We start from the raw sequence: 21,969 nt of genomic DNA on the forward strand, positions 1-21,969 counted from the left end.
AGGTCTGCTCTCCACTCCACAAACTCAAATTCATACCCAGCACTTAACATGCCCAGAACTCAGCTGGGGTTCCTATGTATTCAGACACCTGCTTCAGAATCACCTGGCATGCCCGGTAACAATATGGATTCCCTGGGCCCACCATGTACCTATCAAGTTAGAATTTCCAGTAGTTGGCTGTGGGGCATCTATGTTTTAAATACATTCCCCAGGGAATTCTGACATGTTTGGAAAACCAGTGTTTTAAGGATTAAAATCGGATCGGCATCTGATGAAAGACAGACATTACTTGGCTAGCCTTTGGAAACCATTTACTTCAGCTCCAATCTATTCAAGGCCTTTGGTGTTAAAACCACGAAAGTAATTAATTCAGGACTTCCAGGCACAGGACAGAGGATGGACCAGACACCTGGAGTGGAGGTCAGTGGAGGGACTTTCTCAGTCCTTCCATAAAGCCATCCTGGTTCTGTCCCATACACATCCAATAGCAACGCCAGTCTGCTGGTTTGGGACGGATCCCAAGAGAACTCAGAATTGGAAGAGTCTATCTGCCAATAAAGAGTTAAAGATACATTCCAATTACTTAAAGTTGCTGTCTGTACTCAGGCTTAGGAAGTAACACAAATCCCACTTTGTCCAATCCATTTCGGAAGAGGTATTCTGGCTATCCAAGGAGTGACTTTTGCTGAGAGTTATATTATGTGGATTAGAACTTTTCATCAGGATAGAATAAAAATCAGTTTGCAGAGCCTCCAGGCTCCTAACCCTCTAAGGACTTCCTTTTACAAGTAAATAAAACTCCAACTCTTCACAGTGACCTACTACAGGGCCCTGTGGGATATGCCCACCTCTCCAACTTCACCACTTGCCACACCCCCATACCACCCGACCATTTTCCAGCCATTCCAGACCTTCCTTCTGACCCTCAAAAAACTTTCACTTGCTCTTTGCTCCCCCTGGAAAATTCTCCTCTTGGTTCTCCTTCTTGGTTCATAGAGCTGCCTCCCATTCATGCTTTAGGTCTTCATCAAAAGACATTGCACCCGGCCACCCCCACCAAAAAGGTCACTTTCCCCGACAGCCCTCCCTGAATCTTCCTGGTAGAGTTCATTCCTTACTTCCATCCCCCCATCACTCTCTATGCTGTTTCCCTGTTTATTGACCTTGTAGCACTGGTTACTATCTGAATTCTTATTTGCTTCCTTTTACTTTTTTCCTTTCTCCTTTCAATAGAATGTAAGCTCCATGAGGGTCTTATTCACCATTGTATCGTCAGTGCCAAAAATTGTTGTTGGCATCAAAGAAACGCTCAAGAAATGTTTGTGGAGTGAAAGAATGGATGGATGGATGGATGGATGGATGGATGGATGGATGGATGGATGGTTATGGTGGGTTTACTGGGAGGGAGAATCGAAAGAGTGAGCAGAGGTTTCACTTCTCTCTTTATGTTTCTACAGTGATGAGATTATAAGTGCTACTTTCTGTTTAGGTATTTAAGATTAAAAATATTTTAAATAACTTTGCAGAAAATGAGGATATGAAAATCACACTGAAATTAACAGTCTCTCCTCTCTCTCTCTCTCTCTCTCTCTCTCTCTCTCTCTCTCTCTCTCTTCAAATCAGAGGGCCTTGCAGGCTCTTTAAAGAATTCATGAACACAAAGAAACGAAAAATATGGATTGAACTCATGATAGTAACGGTAACCACAACTTAACAACAATAATACTAGTTCATATAAAGTGTTTGGAAACACAGAACATAGAAATCCCCAGAACGTAGGAAATACTCCACAGTTGTTGGTCACAATTTCACTTATTTCTCACAGCAATTCCATGATGTGGATTCTGTGATCAATCCATTTTACAGATCAGGATGTGGGGTTTAGAGTGTGTCTAACTTGCCTCAAGTCACACAGCTAGTAATAGGAGATCCTGGATCCAATCCAGTCTGAAGTCAGATGGAAGTTGAGTTAGGTACCACTTTCATACAACTCCTATTACTTCGGCTTTACAACACTGGGCAAGCTAACCTCTGTGCTCTTCTGGAAAATGGGGCTAACAAAAGTACCTATTTTTGCTAGGTATTACTGTAAAAAATAAATGTGAGTTAATGCATGTAAAGTAATTGGAATAGCAGTAAGCATAATGCAGGAATGTGGCTAAGTTTTAGTTATGATTTAATAATGATTGTAATAATAATAATAATAATAATAATAATTACCTTCTCAGTAATAAATACATACAGTACAGTAATCAAAATAGTGCGGAGCATACAGCAAGAATTTAATAACTCTAAGTTATAATTTAATAACAATTATTAGAATACGAGTAATCGCCGCAATATTACATTTTGCTATTATCACTATTCTTACTAGCACACAGTGGGGAATACTCAAGGACTGTGACTCTTTAAGCTTTGAGGGGGTCAGTTAAAGAGTGGCTGCTTGTTTTACCCAGAACTTTCTCACACATTTGATAACAAGGCAGCTAAAGAATGAAAGAAATGCGTAGAATTGGCATCTTCGGTCATGCAACACCCTCCTCCTGACCGCCTGCCTCGATGAGGTAACTGAACAGCTGTCAGAAATCATTCCATAGACCTGACTTCTGACTCACAATTGCTCTTCATCTCCTGGGATATGATGCTCAATCTTCAGGAGTGATGGTTTCAGTGACTGGGATACTTCTTGATCCAGCCCACCCTCTATCCCTGAGAAGAAAGGCTACATTTTATCCCATGACTCATCTGATTTCCTAGAAGATTCCCTTTCTTTCAAGGGCTCCGTGGAAATGACGTTGGTGCAGATGAAGGAGGGAGCTTTCATACATTGCCCTCATTATTGGCATCATAACACAGAGACACGACCTGCAACCATGCTCACTCTGCTAGAAATTCTAGGAAACAAGAGCCTTATTGTACTTCATGTGTTATCATGTATTAAACTCTCAACAAGCTCCTCAGAATGGGTCTGAAAGACTTTAAAAACTGTTTACAGCATCACATGTGTGTGGCTTTAAATCTTCACACAAAAGAAAAGTTCAGAAATCTAGCCTTGCCTAGAAGTTGAAGAATCAGTGCAATAATCAAAAAGGACACATTATTTTACTAGCATCCTTTCCGTGATTTGAAAGTACAACAAAGCAATGATCTAAACAAGCCAGGTCTATTAAATACGGTTCGTGAACACATGAGGGACATCTTCTTGATCTGAGACCCTGGGGCCTTCAGCTAAGCCCACTCATTCCTGAAGTTTTAGGAAGAATTTACTACAAGTACATCACCGTGTTCCATTTGGTGGAGATAAAAAAATAAGTCAAGAGAGTTTTGCCCTTGTAAGGTAGGAGTAGGGGCCAAGGGAAAGAAGAAGCGAGAGCGAAGGTAGAATTTCAGGGGAAGGCACCCAAACAAGTGGAAGAGGATCAGAGGGGGGTTGGGGAAGAAGGTGGTGGGTGGGACTGGGACACACAAACGGGGAATTTGTAACCCAGAATTCCTGTGGCAAAGAGAAAACAGATGTGGTTTGGTCTAATAATATTTTTTCGGTTTTTTGGTTTTTTTCCTAGGCAGGCATACTGGACCATCAAAATGGTCTGAAACAAATGCACATAAAAATCTTTCTGTCAGATATGGGACACGACAAGGTTCCAGGGACTGAAGATGGCACAGCTTCCTTGATGAAGGAGTAAGCACATATGATCTCCTGGGCTACCCAAGATTTCAGAACCACTGACCATAAACATACATGACATGAAGTGGAGACAATGTTGCTTAGACAATTCAAACAAACGAAACCATCCCACCTCCACATACGCATCAAGGATTTCGACATCAGTATGAACTCCAGCGCTTCCTCTTCCTAACTATACAGTCTTAGGCAAGTTAATTCACCTCAGTGAGCCTCGCAGTTGCCTTTTCTGTAAGATGGGAATAATACCCCATCTTTGCAGAGTTGTTGATACTACATTTGCTAGGTTTTAAGTACCAATCGTGGTTCTTGGCAGATAAAAGAAAAACAATAAATAACAGCATCTATTGCTATAATGATCATCATGATATTAAAGAATCAAGATTTAGTGTGTCTAGACCACAGTTTTCTCTTCTATAAAACTAGAGGGTGGGGCCAGGTTCCCAAGAGCACTTACAGTTCTCATATATTCTCTGTGATTTTACTTTTGCTTGCATGGTCTGAGAACTGCCTCTTTTTTCTTCTACCTGAGTCATGAGTAACCCAGGTCAAAGCTACATTGCTTTCGGATACCAGAATATTGGACCAGTGGTTCTTCCACATGTCCTGGGTCATGCCATGCCCCTGGTGTCTTGGGCTTATCTTAGTGTTTCCTGAGGCTGCTCAGCTTCGGGAGTACCGATTGGTTTTTCCAGCTTGTCTCTGTTTTGTTTGCTTTTTCTTCCAGGGCAGGGAACAGCAAACTCTTTATGTAAAGGGCCAAATAGTAAATATTTTAGGCTTTACAGGCTGCACAGTCTTGGTCAGAACTACTCAGCTCTGCTGTTGGACCCAAAAGCAATCCTAGACAATACAGGAATAAATAGCTGTGGCTGTGTTCAAGTAAAACTTTCTTTATGGGCACTGAATGTGAATTTCATGTCATTTCCATGTGTCGGGGAATATTATTACTCTTTAGATTTTTTTTTCCCAGTAAACATAAATACACAAAACCCCATTCTTAACTCACGGGTCATGCAAAACAAGTGGCAGATAGGATTTGGTCCATGGGCCACAGTTTCCTGGTCCATTTTCTCGGGGAAGCTCCAAAAAAGAGATGTCTGTCCCTTTCTCAAAGCCTTTCCAGAAAGACGTTGGCGTGGTCCACGCCCACCCACTCTTTCCTGCTAGGAGGTCTCCAACGTTTCCTGGGCACCTCCAGGCCTCCTCACACCCCGACCACGAAGAAGGAAGAACAAGCCCACTTACCACATAATCATGATGACTAACTTCATGACTATCTCATTCAGAATGTTGAAGAATTCCACCATCAGCTTGGCCTGCTCGCCCATCTTCCCCATGGCGATGCCAAAAGCAATGAAAAACCCTATCAGACCTGTTGGGTGAATCACATTATACAGAAGGACAAATTACAAAGTATGTGTTTCTTTTCCCTTGTGCGTCACGATGTGTGGAGTCACACGCTCCGCGCCTGTGGCCCCAGGAATGAGGCATTCAGAGACAAAAGCATTAGAGGTCACACTGAAAATACCTTTCCCCTGCGTAACGATGGCTTCCCTTAACACTTTCCACCTGAGCAGGCTGAACTGTCAGCAGTGCTCGTTCCTTGAAGAAAATGAACTCATTTTCCTTCCAAACTAAAAAGTACCCTCTTCTCCCTCCTCCTCACTTAGGACATCATGTATAAACAGATTTTATTAGTACATAGGTAAATGAAAGAAGGCTTGTCGGGACTTGGGGATTAGCATGCGAACTTTGGAGTCAATATTAGAACAGCAGAGACCAATTAACCAGTAAAGTCTTTGCCAGGGGTATGTCTATATTGGTTTGGTGTTTATCCCAAATTCGTGCATCACTGGTTGGTTTCACTCTAGGAAAATCCTAAACGTAAAATAATTTTTCTGTGGCTACATGTCTAACGTGAGAAGGAGGAGGAATCTCGAGAAATCAAATGGAAAGTAAAGAGAAATCTAAAACAGTTGGGAAACCCCAACTGACCCAGTTTATTTGGATTTAACCTTTTATTTATTAATGTACCACAATTCTTTTCATGGTCAAAATGATTAGAATGCTTTTTCTTTCAATTGTACTTTTTTTTAGGCTCTTAGAACGTAGACTTGGTGACTTCCTAGCCCCTCAGCCCTCTTCTTTCATTTAACATCGCTCCACTTCCATCCAAGTCTAGCCCCACTTTAGCCTCCAGGATCAGCCCTAACCCCAGGCCAGAAGGATTTGAGGAGCTCTGTCCCCACTTTTCATGTCAGCATCAAATTGCACGAGGTGGGTCCTGGACCAACTCCAACACTCAACCGTGGGTCTTGTAATATTTCTGTGTTGACTCTGGCCTCACTCCCTGCACCTGAGTTTTTAGTCCTGGGAACGTACCCTATACTTTAGTTCCTCCAAGGCCTGGCTTTTCTCTCCTCACCAAACCCCTGCCAGGCTTGGAGTCTCACCCAGACACAACCGGGGGACTGGGCACACTACCTGGCTAGTAGATGTCCCCAGGACTGCGCAGGGGCTGTCTGGATTTCTGATTACTAGTCACTGTGTGCCCACCACCCTCTAGGCCCATTACCTTGGGTCTCCAATTCTGAGGACTTGCTTGACTATAAATCAATATTGTTGTCCCCTTGGCTACAGGACTTTGTTGCTACAGGATTTTTTTTCTCTGAATTGCAGTATAAGCCAGTCTCTCTTCCTTTTCTCTCTCCCTCCTCCTCTTCCCTCTGCCCCCGTCCCAGTTTGGCAGGCTTAATTTCCAGTCACTGTCTTGGATGTCCAGTTTCCTATTGTGTCCAGTTATGCCTGGAGTCTTGAACTGCATCAGGTAAATCACAGCATTGTAATCTGATAATGGAATAAAAAAGTGCCCCTTGCAGGGTCAGCAGAAATTGGCCAATGAGTACAAGAGAAAGAGAAATGTTTAAAGAAGCAATCTCTCAGAGGAGTTGATTTAAGCAGTTGGGATGAGAGTGGAGCCCAGAAGTGTTCTGGAGGTTTTTCTGGCAGAGAAATAAATCTTGAGAGAAATAAATGAAGTGGGAAGCCAGAACCAGAGTTTTATCTTTGCTCATTGCAATGCTTGCCCCTCGGGACTTTCCAAAGCCAAAAACAAAAAAACAAAGAAAGCTACCATCTTTGCCTTTGGAAGACCATGGAAAGAACCTTTTTTCAGTTGTGATTTGTAAATGGGAAGTTTCTCAACAGTCTGACTTCCCTTGGCTTTCCAGAGCCTAAAACTGAATTTGGAAACCCAGGTCCAGCTTGTCATTTCCCTCTGTAAATATTGCCTCATTGAACTTACTGAAACAGTGGCGTTTCATTTGAACAAAGCTCTCTTAGACTTGGTCACTGGGCTTGAGAGAGGAGTGAGTTGTGTTGAAACTCCCCAGCACAAAGGTCGCAATGACTTCCCAGAATTCACCAAGAATTGGGAAACGACCTTGAAAGTCTTCTGAATGATTCACTCCAAAGCTTTGGCCTCATTACTCATGGTTTCAACCTCTTCCAGAGTATAGGGATAACTGTGGAGGCACTTGTACCACAGGGTTTGGGAAACCAAGGGGAGTTGGGAAGATCCTGAAGCATCACAGATATCTGGGCAGTGAGAGACAAGAGCTGCTCAAGAGCAGCTACTGAGGATATTTGCAAACTCTTCTTCTAAGAGGAACTCTCCCATTCTCCGCTCTCTCCTTCCTCCTCTTACCTCACACTGATTGTAGACAGTGTTTACTGATATTCCATTGCCTGGCAACCTAGTGGCTCATCTCCTCCCTCACTCTCACTTACCCTAACCTACTTCCTGCCAGGCCAAAAAAACTCCCTCACTGAAGCTCTGCTTTTTAATAGCTGAGCAATCCTGCTCCTCTACCTCTTTTGACCGTTCTGGATGAGTAAGAAGTAAGGTTTCAAATTTAAAACAAACAAACAAAATACCCAGTTAAAATTTGATTGCAGATAAACAATGATTTTTTTTATAAGTATATTGCATGCAATATTTGGGACATACACTAAAAAATTATTTGTTGTTTATCTGAAATTCACAGAACTGGGCATTCTGTATTTTATCTGACAACCCTACTAAGGAGATAAGTGTATTCCATCTCCTAGATGGCAAAGTGGAAGGACCATTGAGCTCATCCATGTTGAAACAGCTCTCACTCAAATCCTTAGAAATCCCGCTTGCGTGGATCACATACTTCCTCTACCTAGATTCCCCATTTTTCCAAGCTTATGGCCAAATGTCCCTCTTTCTTGTCTTGGGGACACCATTCCAATACTTGATGGGGGTTATGATGGGGAGTGGACGAGGGGGTGGGTGGAGTAAACTGAGCAAACTGCAGTTACCCACGTGATGGGGAGTCTGTATCCTCTGTGGAAGGTGTTTTCTTATTGAGCTCCTCAGCTCTCCACCCACTTTTAATAATGACAGTAGCTCACATGAATTAAGCCCATGGCATGTACCACTGTGTTCCACACGCATGATCTCATTTAATCCTAATAATGACCTACAGGAAAAATGCCAATCCCATCCCCACTTTACAGATGAAGCTCAAGAAGTGGGGCAACTTGCCTCTGATCAAATAACCAGTGAGTGGTCCATAAGGGACCCAAACCTGGTCCATCCATCTAGAGAGCCAAAGAACGTCTGGGATGGCATGCTAAGAAGGCTCCAGGTTAGGAGAAAGGGCTTATTGGAATTCCAGAAAATTAAACAAGATAACTCTCTTTGATAAGCTCCTTTTGGCACCAACGTCAACATTTTACACTCTGATAACACTGCATTTGTTTACAGACTGTGAGAGCTGGGGTGGGACACCCCAAAAGCCTCGCACTAGTACAAAAGGGCGGCTCAAAAATAATAAAAGCTTGAGAAACGTAAGAATGGAACATGTAACTTCATGAAACGGAGAGTCAGAAAAGTGACTCGCCAATACCACACAGAATGGGAATGTGCCCAAGGCTAGGTAGTCCCGCCTCTTTTCCCCATCTGACCTCTGGTTATCATGTCCATCATGTCCCCTCACGGTATTGCATCTGCCCATCTCACTGTTCCTTAATCTCTTAGCTATCAGTCCTAGTGACCTTCAGGCCACTCCCCAGACAGCCTCCTGCCCCATCTAGAGAGAGGACAGCAGAGCGACTGGTTTCCTGGGAGACCAATGAGGGACGCAGAGGTACTGAGATGTCAGAAAGGCTGGCCATTGTCCCAAAGGAAAGGCGCCTCTCCCAGGGAGATGAGTACTGGGTTGCCTACCTAAGACATTCATGCCATCCTTGAACTCCAGGCCCTTCTTGATAACCACCTTCATTTCCTCAGGTGCCTCCGTCGCAGTCTCTGTCAACAGGGAGATGACAGAATTGGTGACATTGTCCTCCTCTTCTGCCTGAGGTGTCACCAGGACTTTCTTTGTCACTGTTTGAATCTAATGGAGTGAAGGGAAAAAAAAAACCAAAAAACACATAAAGATGAGGTTTGGTCTAAAAGGTCACCAAAAGCCTGGCCGCTTACATATTTTTAAGCTTCCCGTTATATTAAAAATAACTAAGAAATGCTAAAACAAGGTTATGAAAATTAGGAAATTTTGTATATGCCTGTGTTTAACAAAGTGATGTCTTATTGCACCAATACAGTGGAATACAACTGTCCTCATTCCCATGATCGTTACGGGATTGATAACATTCGTTTGTGACATACTCTCAGCAGCACGATCTAGTAATGGGACACAAGATTCAAGCTGAGGAATGGCCGTCTGCTTCTTTTATTCCCATGATTGTAGTTCTGTGCCTCAGAGGCAATATCAGATGGGTGTTTTTCATAACTGTAAGACCCAGCTGGATGCCCCGCCCATCCCGTTGTGACGGGACCTGGATCTGGTCAAGAATAGGAAGACCCGGGTCTTGGCGGGGGTTAGCTCAGCACTTGGTGATTCACCTGTTTTGCTCCTCGCTGCCTGGTTCCTGTCAGACAGTCTTCACAGACCAACTCATTTGGGTCCTACCAGTGCCAGGCTCTGCTGGGAATCTCCATGTTGGTGCCAGATGTGCCAGCTTCCAGCAGCCACCAGACAGGGGCATTAGCTTGTATTTCAGAGCCAAATGTAAGGTGGGAAGACACCTGCTTCTTCTCGGCAGTGGAGCCAAGCCTTATTCAATGTTCCCCAAGCAGCTCTGTGCAAATGGCCTCCCAAGTACCTCTCATGCTATTCCTCGACATCTGTGGCAGGCGTCCTATTTTTAAAGGTGCCAGGCACCCTGTATGCAGAGTGCTGTGAAAACTCACATCCGAGCCCAGAGAAACACTACCTCCAGGGGCATTAAAATAGAACTCTTGTGGAATCCTAGAATGTCAGTGTCGGCATGTAGGAGGCAACAAATGGCTGAACTCTGAATAGATACAGAAGAGGAAGCATGGAGAAGTCAAGTGACTTGTCAGACATAGATTTATTGGCAGAGTTGGGACTTCAATGTAGATGGCCTGACCATCACTGAGTGCTTTCCCCCACATGCACTGCATGATAAACTATAGGGACCCAATCCTACTGCAGCTGGGCCCTAGAATAAGCAGTGCTTCACTGACCACTTATCCGCAATGGGAGACATGGGAGAATGGCGTTCAAGGTGAGGCACGGTGCTCCATGTTCTAGCCTGGCCACGTGCACTTGTGCAGGGACAGTGGAAGGCCAGGCTGAGTGTGTGAGGAGATAACAGGTTCGGTGGACCCCTGGGTCTGGGCAATATTGGCATAAAGAGAGCAGGCAGGAGGGATCAGAAGGGAAGCTTCCATGAACAGCAGAGTCACACTCCCGGGAACGAAGAGTGATATCTGACTCCAAAATCCATCTTCCCAATAGCACAGGCCAGTGGCTTAAGCTGAAAGTGGGGGAGATGGGGATCCTGAAACACAAGCCTGGTTCTCTGCCCGAGCTCTTGATTCAGCGCCTGTTTGAGTTGGACAACCCCATCTGGGTGGCAACTCCAGTCTACCTGAGTCCAAGGCACCCTGGTCTCTCACCTGACAACACCTAAAAGCCTGCTCAGTGACCTTCCCACTTCTTCTTGTCTAGCTACAACCACCATGTAAGCATGGTTACCTAGAGCTCTTTCTGTATCCATAGCTACCAGGTTATTAGGAAGACAGTCATCTCCCTGCCTAAAACTCTCTTAGAATAAGAACCCAAATCTGAGCCCAGCTCCCAGGCCCTGACTAAGCTGGGTTTTACTTCCTCCACTCACTCCACTCCACACACTGGCCTCCCCTCTCTTCTCTGAACGCACTAACTACTTTCCAGCCTCTGCAGACCTGCGCCTCTGCCAGGCAGGCCCTTCGCCCAGTTCTTCTCAGCCTAGCTCATTCTGACCCTTCAATGTCTCAGCTCAGATGGCTCCCCCACTTCCTGCCTAGCCCATCATTCTGCCTCTAGCCCTCAGAACACATTTATTTAATTTTAAAGTATTTTGTGTGTTTACCTGGCATTTTTTCTGGTCTATGCCCCTCTCACCCAATGTGAGTATCCCCCCACCCACAGGGCAGGGACCCTGACTCTCATTCCCTTGGCATCCTGTACACAGTGGAGAGCCTGGCACCTAGGAGGTGCTCACAGTATCTGCTGAACAAGCAAACACAGATCACTGAGTTCCCAGGAAGAAAAGACCCTGTGTGGTCCCTGTTACTGGGCATGATTGAATGCGGTCAGGCCACACTTTACAGCCATTAGTCTCTTGGAAACGTCACCTTGGTTCAGAGTCAGCCCTAAGCAGCAAGCAGAAGGCCTCCCTGCTCTCAAAGACACAAGCCCTGGCATCTCAGGTAAGGAAGCGTCGGCTCTGGGGACAACGCACTTTCTTCTTTACGTCTCTGGTCTAACTGGTCATGAAACCCGCTGCACCCTGAGATGCGACTTGAAATCACATTCAGCTGTACTCCAGGGACAGAAAGGCATATCTCCAGCACCCTTTCTCTCCAGTAATGTGCTGTCACCCTAGAAGAGCTCCCTTTCTTCTAACTCTCTTTAAGGTCCTCCTAAGCGCATGGGATAGCAGCTAGTTTAAGATTCCTTTCCTCCCAGCTGCCTGAAGTCCGGCTTAAGGAATCTTTACCATCCCTCACCCTGAGGTCAAAGATTCTACACGATTTTTCCTCTGAGTGTCCTAACCCAAAGGGACCGTGACTCTAGGCGCAGCTGGGAGCCTAAGGGCTCATTCTTGTATGAATTTTGCCAGTGGAGAGGTGTGGGCAGGGAACAGCCCAGTCCTTACTTTAGTGCTGTACAGGGTCTCTTGTCACGGGCAGGTGTACGCAGAGAATGCCCATCGACCAGAGATGTCACCAAGCGTGAGCATGACTGATGCCATAAAACTCACCCCAAGACCAGAACAAAGTCTCCGAGTGCCTGCCTGCTGCTCAGACCTACCTTAGAGACTGACTTCTGCATGGACCATGGCCATGACCTGGCACAGGAAGGAGGCCCAAATCTGTCCCTCCTCCATCCCTCTCATGCTGCCCCCACCCCCAGTCTTCTACCCACTCAGCTGCCAGCAGCTATGGTTCCAAAGCGCTCTCTCCAAAATGTTAAGAATAGACTTGGCACTCACTTGTGTCTATCACCCCAAAGCAAGCAAATTCTTCTTCTAAGCAGCCTGGCTGTGGGGCAAGCATATTATGCAGAGAGAGTGTCTGTAAGCACCTCCTTCCCTGTCCTGTTTCTATTCACTCCCCATCCACCTTCCCCTGCCTGGAATGGCTTCCACTAATACAGCTACTTGCTACAAGGGCTACGAAAGTGTCATTGGAAACTGAAGAACATATCTCAACCCAAAGTAAGGGGATCAGCAGTGGTTGGCAACTGCATTTTGGGGGCAGCTGGGAATACACTTAGGCTTTTTCTCTAAGTGACCTGTTTCCTAAGTTCATTCTTCTTTGAGTCCCTGCAATAGCTGAAGGAAGCTTCTTGGTTCTAGTTTAGTTCCCATTTGGGAACTGAGTTGTATTCTAACCTGAACTGGCCTTGGGGTCAGACAGCAGGCTGGTGAGAGGGCCCCAGGCAGCTGTCTCAGTGGTTCCACTCGGCACAATCATCTATTTTAAAGAATCACAAGTTTTTAAAAATAGCTATGCCTGTATGCAGTTGGCAGGAGTACACATTGCTACCAACTTTTGTAGGTCTATTTTGCAACATCCAGAAAATTCAAATATAAAACTCTTTGGCAGGACGTTTTAGCTTCTAGGAATTTACCCTTTAGAAATACTATGCAATCATGGAGAGAGAGAGAGAGAGAGAGAGAGAGAGAGAGAGAGAGAGAGAGAGAGAGAGAGATTGATTTAAATGAAAAAGCAAGGTATAACACAATATGTATAATGCAGCACCACTGGGTTGAATTTATTTTAAGATTATGCACAGAATGACGATATGTATATGGGAGGAAACAAAATTTTCAACTTGAGTAACTCAAGGGGAAGGAAGTGGGAACTTGAATTTTTATTTCACTATTTAAACTTTTTGCAATTCTCATGTATTACTGCCACAATTTAATTACTACCCAATCCCTAGGTCTACCCTGGAGATTTTGATTCTGTAGAGCATGTGTATTTTGTAAACACAACGCATGTGGTTTTGCTTTACTGCCAAGATCAAGAACCACTGGGCACTCTAGTGGGCTGTGAGCAAAGGTAATGAAAATGTGCCCTTGGATGATGCAGAGAAAGGAAGAAACAAGAAGGAAAGAGAAAAGAAAAAAGAAAGAAAAAAAAGGGAGAAGTAGGATCCCAGAGCAAAGAGGTATTAAGTGAGCTGAAAAAAGGGAAAGGTTAAAAAAAAAGCCTACACGACTCAAATCCCCAAATCCTGCCCCAAATCACCTCATACACTCCTAGACAGAGATAATTAAATATTAAGAAAATTGCTCCCCGGAGCTGGTTCATTGAAACAGACTCTAAGTTATCACCTGGATAACTTAGGAGGTTGGAGAGGTGAGACTATCAGCACTCTGCATTACCTGTTGAAAGCAGGCTTGGACAAGGTTTTCCGGGAAGAGATTTCGGATAAGGTCCAGAAAGGCATCCAGGCTGGACACTTCATCATTCTTCACCCCAGGCCCCAGCTGCTTCTTGAGTTTGGGGTTCCCTGGGTGGATAGCCAAGACCAGGATGACCCCCAGGACCGCGGCGATGATGGTCGTGGACATGTAATACACCATGGCTCTCGTGCCTAAGCGCCCACTGGCTTTAGCATCCAAGCCTGACAACCCTGGATTGAAAAGAAATCCAGAAGGATTAACTCTGTGACATTTCTGTTAATTACTCATCTTTGCATACCTATAACTTGGCTTCCTATTGTTCAAATGCATTAATGCTTCATTAAACCTCTTCCTACTGAATATTTGGTCAATCCTACAGTTTGCAATTCTATTTTACAAGGACATTTTTGAGATTCTAGAGAACTGAGGAGAGTTGGAGATCTCTGGTTCAGAGTTTATAATCTGGTCGGCAACTACATTTTGTTAGTCAGCGATAGTGAGTTAAAATAAAGCTGAATAAATTCAATTTTTGGTTCTGAGATTATGTCCTTCCCACCTGGGGTCAAAATATCCTTTCTTTTATGAGTGGATGGCCCTGGTACATGACAGCTTTTTACTTGTTTTCTCTGTTGTTGTTGCGGTTAATGTCCTCATGTTTGAAAATAAGAAGCTGGTCGCCCTATGTCAAGCCTCAAAACTTTTGAATGTATTACTGGCCATTGAAATGGAGTCTGGAATAGTGATAGAGCACAGCCCTTTCACTTTTCACGTGCAAGGAATAAAGTACACAGGCAATAAAGCACCCAGGAAAGGGGGGTGCTTCATCTATACTACGGGAGGTTCTATGATTGTTAAAGGAAATTCCAAGCAAGTCACAAAAACTCCAAGCCTTCCTTGGGTTTTTTCCAGTTGTTTCTTCAGTGTTTCTACTTCCTGGTTTCCGTTCCTGCTTTTACAAGACAGAGAGATTGCACCCCCTTTTTGGCATGAGGGAGGAAGTCATTGATGGTAACTTTTCTGAATTTAGCTGACCCATATGTGACCCACTTCTCCTTACACCCTAAAGTTTAATTCTAGCCAATGGAAGCAGGTTTCCTTACCAGCTTGGCCAGTGTACAATCTGTTAAACAGGCATGGAGAACATATTATTTGATTTGGAATGAAGCATTTAAGGTGAAAGCACAGTTTCCTTAAAGTGAGGCTGAATGATAAGACTTTCCTGACACCGAGTTCCAGTATTTCCAGTCACTGGGTTCGCTGGTCGACCAGCTCTGAGGTTGTAGAACAACCTGGCTTAGCATCTGAATCTCTTGGAATTAGCAGAGCTTCACTTCCTTCATAAGGTGGACTGTCCAGAGGGACAACTTTCTCAAGGTCACCCATCTTCTTGGCACCCAAATATAGAACAAAGCTCAGTTTCTCACCCTTAACTCAGAGCTTAGTCTCTAACCTACAATTTATACCCTGTTCCAGCAATATCGCTTGGTAAGGAGGAAACTACAAGTATAAAACCCTGGAGGGGGAAAAAAAAGATCTTTCATACAAAGCAATTCTTTCAGCCAAAAACAAGTGAACATGATCTACACATTAAGGATAACTTTCTTCTAAAAAGTCAAAGAGCTTTATTATCTAGTATTTCATTTATTTTTAATACTTCCCTCTACACCCAATTAAATAGTAAAGAAAAAATTTTCTTTTCTATTTATTACCTTTCTTGGTTTCTGAATAAAGTATAAATTGAAAAATGAGAAAAGTATACATTAAAAATTAAAATCACTACACATATCTTCGTTTTAAACATAAGGCTCTTTCCTCTTGGGTTTTGCTGCTAAACAGACAGATGGACTGACCAATAGATGGCAAACATTTTTTTTTTTTTTTTTTTTGGTGTTGATTATCCTTATTTTAGAGATAAGAAAACCAGGGCTTTGAAGTAAAATGACACAGATGATCACATTCATTCCTTCAACCAAACTGAGATTCTACGGTCAATCCAAAAAACCGGAGCTAGAGTACGACCCACTTTGGCCAGGCACCCGAAAGGTGGTCTTACCTGTGATTAAACTGGAGATGATTAGAGGGAGAATGAGCATTTTTAGCATCCTCATGAGGATATCCCCTGGGAAGGCTATTAACATAACCACATCAGGGGGGATCGGAGATGCCAAGCGAAGAAGCCCTCCACATACTGCTCCCAGGATGACACCTATAAGGAAGGGGGAAAAAAATCTGGATTTATTTTTTACCCTAGTCAAAGGAATAGCTGTAGGGACTTGTTTCAGTGACATGGACCTGTCTCATATTTCTTTATTATCAGATGAGGAATAACATGTAACAAAAGATGATGTTGGTGACCAGTAAGACAATATTCTGTGCTTCCAACTATTCTAACAGGCAGAACCGGAAGGGTCAAGGAGAGCCTTCTCAAGGCTTTATGGGAAGTCTGACATGGAGACTGGACTCTACCATGTTTGAGGATATTGTCCACGTGTAGAGTCAGAGATTGTCAGTAGAGATCATCCACAGTGCTTCTCCCAGTCTAGGCCTGGCCACATGGCATGGTGTGCAATGTATTTCTTCCCTTTTTTTCACTGGAACATTTGATTGACCAAGCTGGTATGAGTTTCCTTTTTGCTTCTATTTTCTTTGGCTTCCAATAATTTCCCCGTGGCTTATCCTCCAGAAGTTTTGTGCTTGACTTCTCTATCCTCGAACATAATCTTTCGACTTGCTGATCTTATGGAAGATCAAGGAGGGTTTCTAAAAGTATGTAATTTGGGAGGAAGCAATTTGGGCAGAGATACCGGCAGGAGCCTTCCATTTTGCATACTCAGGGATTCCACAATAAAAATTTCAGATCTCTCCAAACAGGCATCCAATATAAACAATCTTTGTGGAAACCACAAATCAGTACATAGCACCATAGGCTGGAAGGAAGGGAGGGAATTCCCAGGTTGGTGTGCTATAGGGTTAACTCCAGGGGCGCAAAGGGAGTAATGTGGCCAAAAGCCTGATCTGTTCTTCTACAGGTGAAAAATATACTTCTTCAAGACCTATGATGAATGAAATGCGCTTAAGTGTAGCGTAACCCTTGGAGAAACCTTACCATGCCTGTGGTTTCCTTTCATTAAGCGAAATGTGCTGTGGCAAGCTCCCAGGGCTGACCCTAGTTCACTGACATCCACGATGACTGATGCAAAGCAGAAGTCACAGAATGAAGGGTACGGGTATGCGTGGAGGGGTGGATGGGTGTGTGTGTGTGTGGGGGGGTTGAGCTGTTCATTGCTTGTGTGCCGAGCCTAAGTGAGTAAATGGGATACATTAATCTAAGTGAATGCAACGTTCAGAGAAGGTTAGACCCTGGGAGCCGTCTTAGTGGGGGTTTTTGCAACTATTGCCTTTATCTTGATGCAGGTATTTCTCTAAAGGTGGCCACTTGCTTTGGAATCGCCAAGGTTTGTTAAGCTGCAGATTCCAGGACCTCATTCCAGGAGGCCCAAAGCAAAGTCTCCACAGTAGGCAGCCCTGGGAATCCCCATGCTGACACGTCACGGGCAAGCCTGAAATTTGAGAACCACTAGAATCCTAAGGAGTAAAACACATCGCTAGTGCACGTGATGGGGAAGTTTACGTCGTTGAGGCAGCCATGCCTGGGTAAACTTGACCTTAGGCAAAGTATGTGGGGAGGGCTGGCTGCTGGCCAGGCTTCCCCACAGACCCAGGAGAGACCCAGAGAAGAGGGCCAGCTGGGGTGGCACTTGTCACCTACCAAACACCGTCAGAGTGAGCAGGAGGTTCTTCCCCAGCTTGTCACACACCCGCAGCCCCAGATTCCGGTGCTTTGGCTCCTCCGAGCTGAGGTGGCTGTCATGCATTCGCACTTCGACCTGCTTGGGCATGTTGTTGGCACTAAAACAGAAGTGAAAGCCATGGTGAGAGACCGCTGGGCACCTTCGCTCTACTGTTTGAGGGGCTCCAGTAGGAGGAGGAGAAACAGGCCTCCCCCAGGCAAGCTGGGAATCTGGAACCTTGGCAAGAAAATAAAAACAAAAAAAGCAACTCAGGGTACCGTGAATTCGGTTCACTTATAAGCAGGACACTAGGACACACTGAATATCCACGTGCTGGGTGCTTTTGTCCCTATTATCTTCGATCATCACAGTAAAGAAAAGAAAGGCCACAGGCCGTGGTAGGGTTTTTCCAAGAGTTGCCTGCCCCCTGATTCTGAGGAAACTATCCCTGCCCCGATTTGATGGAAAGTAACTTGCCAGGGTCACAAGGCTAAAAGAAATGGAGATCAATCCCAGATCAGTCTGGCTCCCAAACCTGAGCCCTTTTATCCTGTAACAATAGCAAAAGGGGGGCTGTTGAATAAGGCTAATAGAGTCAACCTATGTCATGCTCAATTAAAATGCCTCTGAGCTCAAGTCTTCCCCATCAGGACACAGAAAAATCATAAATGCTGGCCCAAGTTTTGTCTCTCTTCTGGAAAAGATGGTTTCTCCAGTTTTTTAAAAATGTGAATCCTTTGTGGTTTTTAAAAGATTACTTGCATGGTCAAGACTCTGCTATGCTGCCCAAGAGTCGCTGCGACTCAGCATCAAAGAAGTATGCATTTAAGAGGCATATGACCACCTTCGTACCTGGCTGCAGATGCACCCCATGCGATCCCAAGCTGGGCTGAGAGTCTGCAGTGCAGCCCTTGCCAGGAAAAGGAGCGTCCGCCTCTTTTCCCAGCTTTGTCATTTCCAGGCCAATGAGATTTCAAATTTCATCTTGAGGATTGACATTGGGATGCCAAATTTTTACTTTGACAACATAGGACACTTCTGTTAGCTGCCATTTACAATCACCATCGTGTGGCGAAAGAAAAGAAAGAAGTCTTTAACATCTAGAAAGACAGGCCACAGTCTCTGAATAAACAAGTGCTTTCTAAGGAGGTATTAGCCTTCCCCAGATAGTCTCAGCACAGACTGGAGAAAATGACCTCGAGAACCAACACCCATCTGCAGACCAGTGGCATGGAATCACTGGTTACAATGCAAATAGCACTGGTTTTAGAATCAGGGAACCTGGGTTTCAGATGCTCACTCCATCATTTGCTAGCTGTGTGGTGTGTAGAAAGAAGGGCATGGAGCCTATCTTGTGGAAATTAAACATGATGACATATGGTAGTGGCCTGGCATGGCACCTGACACCGCTGGTTCCTTTCTCCAGAGACTATGAAGAAGAGACACACAAAGTTCATCAAGTCCATGACAAGGGTGACATGTCACCCAGCGGATCTCCCCAGGGGCACCACCCTGTCAACAAGACACCACGCTTAGCTCCAGTCTCGGAATTAGCGCCAGGGCTCCAAGTACAATTACACACTTCCTTTTTCATAACAGGCTGTTTAATATACTTGGTACCAGAATGCTTTAACATGGGAAATAATGTTGCATAGTCTGGTAGAATGCACAGATGAAATTATTAGTCGAAATAGAAGCTTCTGGGTCTCCCTTAATGGCCTAATTTTCTACTCACTTGTTAGTTTGGGGGCCACCTCTGACTATCTGACATATTTGTGTGCCAATGATCACGCAAACTGTGTAAAAAAGAAAATAGGGCCTGATTGCTCACAGCAAGCAGATGAGGACCTTTCTGATCAGTGGGCAAGAAATGCCACTTCCTCCTACCACCAAGTGAAACAGACAGAAAAGTTCTTATTACAACACAGCAGGGGAAAATGATCAAAACGATCTTTTCAATGTGGATAGGCCATTTTTCTAGGTTTGCATTGGGATCTTTTTATATATTTTTAAACATTTCTCTAGCCAGTAATCTGAAGCTCTACACCAGAAAATGGCCAACAAAGAATGGAGGTCCTATGTGCTCTGAAATGCTGAATGTATTCCATTAGCCAGCCCTTGGCAAAACTTTCTAATTTCCTTGAGATTCTCATCTCCTGCCTTCTGTTTCATTTGAATCTTCCTGCCACTGAAGTTAGAAGCAGGCAGATGGGTGGTATTTAAGTGAGATTAACAAGTGTTTAAAGCACACATTCTGGCAAGCTCCATATGATGTAACGAAAGAGTCAGGCATCAAAGCACCCATGTCAAAGTGAAAACACACAACTATTAGGTTAACGTATACACCCAATCCAGCAATGTGGTTGGATGCCTGTTGCACACAGTTTCTAGTTGCACAAAATTGTTGCATGTTTAATGGTTTGTATTTTAGGCCACAACAAAATGTCCCCGAAGCCCTGAATCAAAACAGCCACCTCAAAGGGGCAGCATCAAAATGTCCTACACGCACAAGTATGTATTGAGAGGATTCCTGTGACTTGCCCTCTTGGAATTAAACAAATGCTCCAGGCTTATTGGCGTTCCTGACATCTGCACAACAAAAATAGAGAATCATTTTTTAAAGCACATCAGGGCCTCAGCTTGCATCTGGGGACACAGGGAGTCCCCCAAAAACTCTGTGTAACGATTTTCTACCCGTCTAAGTGATCACTGAATCCCCAGAACACCAGGAGAGCCCGAAGTGGGGAATATTATAGAATATAATGTTAGATAATATTACGTAACATAATATAGAGTTACTTCTAAGCCTTGTGCATCTTCAGAAGAACAGATACAATTTTTTAAAATGAGGTTGCACACATACACAGCTGTATAAATGCTGGTTACTGGATGTACATGGCAACACTAGTAATAGCAGGGTAACTGGTACTTACTGAGTCCTCTGCATCAGACACCGTACTCAGCAATGAGTAAGGTGTGATCCTGGCTCTGTGGGCGCTCTTAGGAGGAAACAGAAAGCACATTGTACTGTACTTGTCGACTTTACCGACGGGCCATGATAAAACTCTGCACAGAATGATATGGGAAATAGTAAGAATAGTGCCTAACCCAGCTAGCTTTAGGGAAGAAGTAGAGAGTTCAAGAAAGGTTCCCAGGAGGGGCTGATGCTAGAGCTGGACCTGAAAGGACGGATTTAATTTAAATTCTACATACTCCACCAGTCTGTGAACCCTGGGAGAGAAGAACCGTGATCTCTAATACCTGGTACCAAGTGCCTGATAAATGTCTGCTCAAAGAAATTAAAAGTTGAAAAGCAGCTATCAGGGACACCTTGCTTTTTCCTGGGAATGAGGCCCTTCCGCAGAGGACTGGCAACGTACCACTTCAGCAAACCTCTTACCATTCTTGCATGTGTTCCACAGACTTCTACTGGGCACATGTTACAAGCCCCATGCTATTCTAGGTGCTAAAGATAGCACCATAAACAAAACAGACAAAGCCCTTGCTCTCCTGGGGTGTACGTTTTAGTGGGAGGACAAATCAATGGATAAACATACTTCAAGTGGAGATATGCGCTAGGAGGAAGGTGACATGTGGGGAAAAGGCAGAGCTATTTTGCATCAGGTGGCCAGGGAAGGCTTCTGTGACAGGAGGCCCTTGAACGGAAACCTAGAGGGAACGAGGGGTCTCCTAAATTAATTATGCATTGTATCCAGAGCTTAGCAAATACATGAAATGCACACAGTTTGGAAATCTGTATTTCAAACCAGAGCCTGAAGCTCCATTAGATGTAACTCCTTGCGTCCACGTGTTGGTTTTTAGCATAGGCACTGATTCAAATGAATAGCACATCAGTAATGCTGGCCCCTATTACCACCATGAATATGACAGAGCTTCAGCGACTGTCCCAGCTCCCAGCAAGAGAAAAATGGGCCCCGGGAGCTGTGAGATGGACACAGGCAGGAAGTGGGAGGTCCCAGTAGCCGGCAGTTTGCGTCCCCGACAATGAGCAGAAAGGGCAGGAACTGGTCTGGGTAAGTCCACCAGATAAACATAAGAAGTTATTTCAAGTGAGAATACTTACCCCTTATTAATTCTCCCTTCATACCGCTAAGGAATTTGAAAGCCCAGGTGTGGCTTGGTTATGCCAAGTCCACGGAGTCTGATGCTTTCCAGCACGGTTCACGAGCTCTATTTCTATTTGAGTGCTTTCTGCACGGAAGATTGAGCAATGCAATTCCTTAATCTAGGAAGTTTCTATAAGCCGACACCGTCAGATCTCTCTCCATTGCCCAACAAAGTAAGGCCACGTGATGAGATGGCTGTTTGGATAATGAAAAACCTGAACAATGAGCCTATAATTTCCTTCAGCCTTAACTCCTCCACTGAATTATTGAAACAGCTGTTAATTGTACAGTCGCTGCCCCATTCTTTCTCACACAAATCCCTGAGTCCTGCTTCAGTGACGAGCTT

The 21,969-nt window shown here is 44.4% G+C and overlaps 1 protein-coding gene across 3 annotated transcripts in view; it reads right to left on the bottom strand.

The window, feature by feature from the left end:
- The window catches only part of SLC1A2 (solute carrier family 1 member 2), a 142,396-nt gene that overhangs the window by 38,601 nt on the left and 81,826 nt on the right, over positions 1-21,969 (bottom strand). For all 3 annotated transcript variants that reach the window (XM_019738525.3, XM_074336208.2, XM_019738527.3), the window contains 5 exons: positions 17,475-17,614; positions 15,759-15,911; positions 13,685-13,935; positions 8,946-9,114; positions 4,934-5,060 (listed from right to left, as the gene is read on the bottom strand). In XM_019738525.3, coding sequence (XP_019594084.3) covers positions 4,934-5,060; positions 8,946-9,114; positions 13,685-13,935; positions 15,759-15,911; positions 17,475-17,614 — 840 coding nt within the window. The remainder of the gene's footprint in view (positions 1-4,933; positions 5,061-8,945; positions 9,115-13,684; positions 13,936-15,758; positions 15,912-17,474; positions 17,615-21,969) is intronic.

This window comes from Rhinolophus sinicus, chromosome 14, assembly GCF_057876585.1.
Source record: "Rhinolophus sinicus isolate RSI-liver-muscle chromosome 14, RSI-T2T, whole genome shotgun sequence".
In the NCBI taxonomy this organism is placed as follows: domain Eukaryota; kingdom Metazoa; phylum Chordata; class Mammalia; order Chiroptera; family Rhinolophidae; genus Rhinolophus; species Rhinolophus sinicus.